The sequence below is a fragment of the Anneissia japonica genome, unplaced genomic scaffold (genome assembly GCF_011630105.1).
Source record: "Anneissia japonica isolate Jap-2015-1 unplaced genomic scaffold, ASM1163010v1 scaffold287895_len483588_cov180, whole genome shotgun sequence".
Classification (NCBI taxonomy): Eukaryota; Metazoa; Echinodermata; class Crinoidea; order Comatulida; family Comatulidae; genus Anneissia; species Anneissia japonica.
Genome location: NW_022701552.1, coordinates 444,716 through 451,400, shown reverse-complemented (window position 1 = coordinate 451,400; position 6,685 = coordinate 444,716). Strand labels below are relative to the sequence as shown.

Sequence of the window (6,685 nt, the reverse complement as noted above, 5' to 3'; positions counted from 1 at the left end):
GTGAAAGTGAGAACCCACCACTTAAAATACAAGCATAATTAAATCGTAGAATTAGAGCCGGAATACCATGAACCACTACAAAAAAAAAATGGCATGTAATACCTTAAAGAAGGTACAAGTAAACACATGATGCAAAATAAGAATGAACATATACCTACAATTGGAGCATGCATATATATTGTGCTTAAAGTAAACCTTGCTTTTGTCCATGAATCCAAATCTACAGATATACATGGTGGCACCTTTTTAGTTACATGTCCTGAATACTGTACTAGATTATTACTGGACATTTGTGCGGCTATCCAGTAAGTACAGGGTCGTAACATGTGGACGTATTCGCTGTATTGTTCTTGCCAGTAGTCTGTCACGAAGGTTATGAAGCTCCCATTGCTTGACTCGTCCATATTTGCATTACATAAACGTTTTCGAGTAGACGTTTTACCAACGTCCTTGTCGCCGAGAATAAATACCTTTGCGCTATTCCATTTCACATTCGCTTTACCTTTATGCTCTCTAAGATACCTTCTCTCACGCTTTTCTAATGTTCTATAGAGGTCTCTAAATATAATTAAATGTAGTAAACACATCAGCCATGTAATAGAGCTGATAATATCCATGGTCACTTTGTAAATTACCGTAGCGGAGTAGTATTGGAGAGTAGGAATGTGTTTTTGAAACAGGCCTGGCTAGGTACTGTATGTTTGCAGACTAGACGTCTTGTGTTCATACGTAGAGATGTCCTCACTCTTATTGATTTTTCTGTAAAGAACTCGTTTGAATTCTTTCTCTAAACACTTTTCTAGGAAATTATATTTATTACTCTATAGTTCTATTTTATAACACCCCTAAAATAGATCATTGTTATTTGATTATCTTATTTCGTTTCATTTACATCATTCCGTCACTCATCATAAAATTTTAGTTCCATTTGTGCTTTTGTATTCCATTCGTCTCGTCCCATTGTACTCCGCCACCTAATACAATGTTTTCATTGGTTGATAGAAGTTGGACTATTACATTCTCAAGAAAGGCAGAGTTTATTACCAAATTGTTGTATGTCGACAGAGGGCGCTAATTGCTGTACAGACGCAGCTGAGTTATTAGAGATGGTTGATGAGTGACCGCACGTCGTCGTTAAAATATTTAGAATACAAAAAATCCACAATGGAATTGGCGACCGGGACCAAACAGTTCCCCAGTCTCAGAAAGTCATGGGTCCCTGGTCCTAGCGTTACGTAACTGTTCATTCTTGAAAATTTATTTTTTAAATTGGTGCTTATACCCTATCTGTTCTCTTATTAGGCCTGAACCTTTAATAATATAATGCATGTGAACCAATTTATTGATCCGGGCACTAGAGTACGTCTCTCACAAAATATTCTCTTGGACAGTGGGTTCTAAGTTCACAGCATTACGACTCCGGCCCAGTATAGAATAAACTCTCTCATCCATCGGACCTTCGCGACGCCCGTGAGGGCCGGGTGTCTAAGGGAGGGCCGGGTGTCTAAGGGAGGGAGAGCTTAGGTCCCGTTGGGAAAAAGTCAATAATTTTGTCGAGGAACACTCCTTTGAAAAAGAATTTTTACAATTTGAGATGTCACTTCTAAGCGCCTATTCTTAAAATTTGCTCACCACAGCCCAAACCATAGTGGGTGTGGACTACTTATTGCGCCCCTATCCCCTCAGAAAATGTATGGATATGCCCTATCGACTGAGCTAAGCTACTCACGACCCACCAATTCAATTACAAAGTGAAATAATGTGATTGGTTTATTTTACTTTACTGTTTAAAACGTTTGATATACAATAGTTTCAAAAATTAATAGGCCTAATAAAAAATAACATTTGTAGGTTCCAATGAGAAGAACAACATGACATTTCATAATTTTACTTCTTCATTTCTACGTAGTTTGACTCTTAAAGCCAGGCTAAAGAGGAAATGTTTTTTTTTTATAATGATACAAAAAGAAAATGGTGGTTACGCTCCTCCTCTTCCCCATCCCAGTTTTTAAATATTAAAAAATTTATCTCATTAATAGTTCCCGAGTTTTTTTTTTTGTCAAACACCCCTTTTATGTCTTGGAAAAATACATTGTAAAATATATCAAATTTGTTTTCCTGCGGAATAGTTAAGGAGTGAAAATTTGTGCGGATGCGTCCCCAGACCCCCTTGGTTCCATGTTGAAGTGCACAGCACAGAACAGGTAGAAATTAGGCAGTAATCTTGAAAAACTTTGCATTCGATTTTGTCCACTGTGACCGTCTAAAGTCAAATTTCAGTTTATTTAAGATTCTGAAATATCTCAATTAGAATAAAGCATACTGCAGGAAAAACTAATAAAATTTAGTACACAATATAAAATATTTTAATTATTGCTTATTTTTAAAAACCACAATCCTTATCAACTTTTAATATGTTTCAAATTGCAAAAGCAAATCATGTTTTAATAATATATAGACTTTTATTCCCCTTACGTTTGCTTCATCAGAAATGTGGGGTATTACGAAGAATGTAGGATCACTTCATTTTTACAGTGAGCACCCTATTGAAAATTATCACTTTCCCGTAATTTCCCCTCTACCAGTACCATTATTGGGATAAGCATTTCAGAATATTTTCTTCTCGCAAACAAAAGCCCATTTCTGGTTACATTGTGTGTCTGTAAATGCCATCTGTGGAAGATTCCCAAGCTGTAGGCACCGGTCATTGTAATAGTTGGTCGGCTTATTGGCAGCCCATCTGATAAATCTGAGCGGTGAGCCGTCAACACAAGTCCACTTATTGACCTGTAAGAAATTAAAAACATAGTGGTGCAAAAAATACGTCAATTCGTAGTTTGAACTGTCAGTCGACATAATCATTGTTGTGTGTATGTTTGTTCATGTCGACTGACCTTCATATGGGTATGCGCAGTTCAAACTACAAATTGGATTATTGATATAATTAGAACCATGCTATAAAAAATAATAATACTGTAGTTAATGGTAATAGAAATAATGTAAAAAAAAAACAATTAAAAAATAATGATGATGATAGTGAGGATGATGATGAAGATAAATGGTGATTGAAATGGCGATGGCGCTGGCGGTGATTATAATTGTGAGGATTATGAGATGATGTTGATGATGATGATGATGATAGATTTGGCGCAGCAAAATACAAGTAGATAGGTTTAAAAAAACTCATTAAATCAGATCTCTCAAAAGTGGCATCTCCCAGTTTGGAGCACCCTATAACTGCAAATCAATGAAATATCGATTAATATAATCTAATAATAACTGGATTATCGAAGTACTGTACATCTTTTCAATAGATCTGAATTTTCTATGTTTTTGTAATATAATGCTCCGGTCCTTTTTCATAAAGTTTATTTTTTTTAGACCTAGTGCTTTTTAAGGTATGTTCTATATCAGTAATTGGAGTTAGATCGCTCTCATCATCGAATAGCCCTCGCAAGAGAGTTAGGCCAGATATTTTAGGGCCAATGTATCCGTTATATATCGGTACTGGTGACTGCCGCTGGTCCTCATGGGCCCAGCTAAAATTTTCAATTTCAAATATTTAGAATTGGACTATAAAAAGGATTTTTTTTTTAAATATCATAACCTGTTTTCACAATTACTAACCTTGCCGAGTTTCTGACAGCCTAACCACCATAAACTTTGCCTGTTGACAAGATCAGCATGAGCCAACACGAAACTTGCTTCCTGCTCATCATTTAAAACTCCTAGCACAGCGCCATCCTCGAGACTCTTGCAAATAATATTTGCATTCTTCCATGAAGATTCGTAGTCACGTGGACTGAACCAGTAGCATGAGTTGTTGTATCGGATCCATCCTGTGGTTCGGTCGCATTCTACTCCATTTGCTAAAATTAAATTAGCAATTCTGCATCTCGTTCATTTTATTCACACCTCTAAATTGCTATTTTAACAATGATAGGTCTATCCTAAGGGCACCTTAGTCTATCACGTTATCAAGTTAACAAATTGTGCTTGCACCGACAACTTTTTGTTTATTAAATCGATTTTTTATGTAAAATACCGTATGCATTTTAAGTCATATTTTAAGAATGATTTTGGTATCGATCATGGAATCTGTGATAGTATTAAGTCCTTATGATTTATTAATGATTTAGATAGTATTTACAGATTATTATTGCCTTTTTAAATATTTTGCCTTTGCGTATGTACTGTATTTTATTCATGTTGTACAAATTTGCTTCTCCTAAGGGAGGTTTATGGAAATAAATGAAATGAAATGAAAATTACTTAAAATAATAATGTACAAAACTTCATTAATTCGACTCACATTACAGTATACTGTAATTCGTTAAGAATTACTAATTTGTACGAACAAAGTAATAATCTAATTCATAAAAAAATTGTGCTTGGTTTTAGGCCTATATGTAATTAAACCAGTTTTAAAAACTAAAAGCAAAACAAAAATATTTAACAAAAATAAGTATTATTCAGGTACGTGTTTGGCCAGCCTATTTTAATATCAGTGATACATTAATGAGCCAATAATGATATAAAAAAGTACATGATTATAGATTGTAGCACTGCATATACTGTACCTTCAGTTAAAATATATTTTTGTAGTTTTCTTATCACTTCTGTTTGTTTTTCCAGACGTTCTTCGATACTTTGAATTTTCTGTTCCAATCTAAACACATTGGTGCTTATGTTTAAGTAAGCTCTCTGCACAGACCTTAGTTTCTTTCGACTAGCACTGCGGTGTTTGTCATTTGGTGCATTACACGTATTTCCCGTCCTCGTCATCGAAGACACTTTAAAGGTATATGAGCACTCATTTTCCTCGAAGTCCGAAGCAAGCGCAGTTGCAGATAGGCCATCGACATAGTCCAAGTTACTATGTATCTTCGTGTCTCTATCTCGAACTTTTGATTCAATGCTTTCCACTTCGGCTATTCCGTGCTGTAATTGTCTTGACGGGCAGACTAAAATTAAGAGCGTCAAATATATGCTACCTTTCTTTATCATCATGATTTTGGTGATATATAACTTATATGTTGTAGTTATCGTACTTAAAAAGATTGAATTCGGTTCGTCTGACTTGTCAGACCTCGTCAATGATTTACCTACGTTCTCATCTTACATTCATATACCCATGAGTATCTTAATTACGGTGGTTGACTTATGTTATCATAGGATATTTGATTACCAGAATTAGGTTTCTTTGACACGTCCTAATGTACTTACATAAATTCAATGAACGTTATGCAAACACTACGGGGTTTTCATAAAGTCTCGAATATCGACAATCAATCAAATATTAATTTACAAAAAATGGATGTCGATGTCTTGTTCGAGTCCTATCGTGATAAGGAGATTGACTGCTGCGAGCACACAAGTTGTGCTAACAGAAAAAAATATGTAAGCGGCATCACAGATGTGCCTTCAATCACCAGGTAATGACGGCTAGATAAACTCAAAAATAAGAATTAAGTAAAGAAGATAATAAAGCATCTGTAACAGGTGAGAAGGAAATATAACATATTAAATATAATGTCAATAACCTAATGAGGAATTCTTACATACAAATTCACAAGTTAGCTTCTTTATAGCCAGCAAGGGCAATGCACAAACATAAACGTATATGCGTATTCTAATACTATAATGAGGTCGTACATGCATAAACAATTATAGGGCTTGTGTACATTCATCAATACAAAAATACGGTTTTATCGTAAAGAATCTAATTATAAATTGTTCAAAATTATATCTAGGTTTATATAAAATTCGAATAATAAATTAAAAAACATTTTGGTTTAGTCAGATTAACTAAATTAGATACACCCTGTTTTTAGACGTTATAGAGTAATAGGGCCATGTACTATATTAACTGTAATGATTCTCAATTATTCTGAGGTACATAGTGACAGTAGAAAGGCTTCTGGTATGAGTCAAATAAGTCAATTCATAGTTTGAACTGCGCATGTTCGTATCAAGGTTAGTCTACATAAACAAACACACAACATAGGTTTATGTTGATTGAATACAAGCATGCGCAGTTCGAACTCCGAATTGGCTTATAGTGACAATTGGTTTCACGCTATACGATTTGCCAATAAAACACTAGTAGGCCTATTTGACGCACACATGCCGTACCGTACTAAGTAAAACAGAAATCATTGTGATATTTTTCAAACCCGCAGATTCTTTTATAATGTAGTTTAGAGAGGTGAGAAAACATCCTTATTTTAGCTGATGGTATATGGTATTTTTTAATATGAGAAACCATTCATGGATAGGCTTAAATATGATTTTTTTTGTACTAATTAAATCGTAGGCCTAAATACAATATTTTGGGAATTTAGAATATTTAAAAGATAAGATTGAAGCCAAAAAAACATCTACTACAGTAAACATTATTATAGAATTGTCAAAATAATAAATTGCCAATTACCAGAATACATGTAACACCCAACAAAATCATCATTTTATTGACTTTGCCCGAAGACATATCTATGCTTAGCGTAAAAATAAACTTTCTACCTGAAACAACTATTGCTCAGTTGTCTTAGTTTTTACTGACAATTGATCTTAAGCCACTCAACTACCAAACAGGGGTGCGCCAGTGAAGGGGGAGGGTGGCGTCTGTGAGAAAGACCAGAATTTGTCTGGGAGGAAAAAAATATATGTAGGCCTCTTTTTTGCA

The 6,685-nt window shown here is 34.6% G+C and overlaps 1 protein-coding gene across 1 annotated transcript; it reads right to left on the bottom strand.

The window, feature by feature from the left end:
* Window positions 1–812: 812 nt before the first annotated feature.
* On the bottom strand, window positions 813–5,080 carry LOC117103619 (asialoglycoprotein receptor 1-like). The gene is made up of 3 exons (XM_033244203.1): window positions 4,581–5,080; window positions 3,628–3,869; window positions 813–2,787 (listed from the first exon to the last, which is right to left on the bottom strand). Exons 1-3 carry the CDS (start codon window positions 5,008–5,010, stop codon window positions 2,608–2,610), a joined length of 852 nt encoding a protein of 283 aa, XP_033100094.1. The 5' UTR covers window positions 5,011–5,080; the 3' UTR covers window positions 813–2,607.
* Between the last annotated feature and the right edge of the window lie 1,605 nt (window positions 5,081–6,685).

Coding starts and splice junctions, on each gene's coding strand:
- LOC117103619 (XM_033244203.1), bottom strand. CDS start 5,010: ATGATGATAAAGAAAGGTAGCATATATTTGACGCTCTTAATTTTAGTC. Junction 3,870..4,580: donor AAAATATATTTTAACTGAAG/GTACAGTATATG, acceptor ATTTAATTTTAG/CAAATGGAGTAGAATGCGAC. Junction 2,788..3,627: donor GCTGTCAGAAACTCGGCAAG/GTTAGTAATTGT, acceptor AATTTCTTACAG/GTCAATAAGTGGACTTGTGT.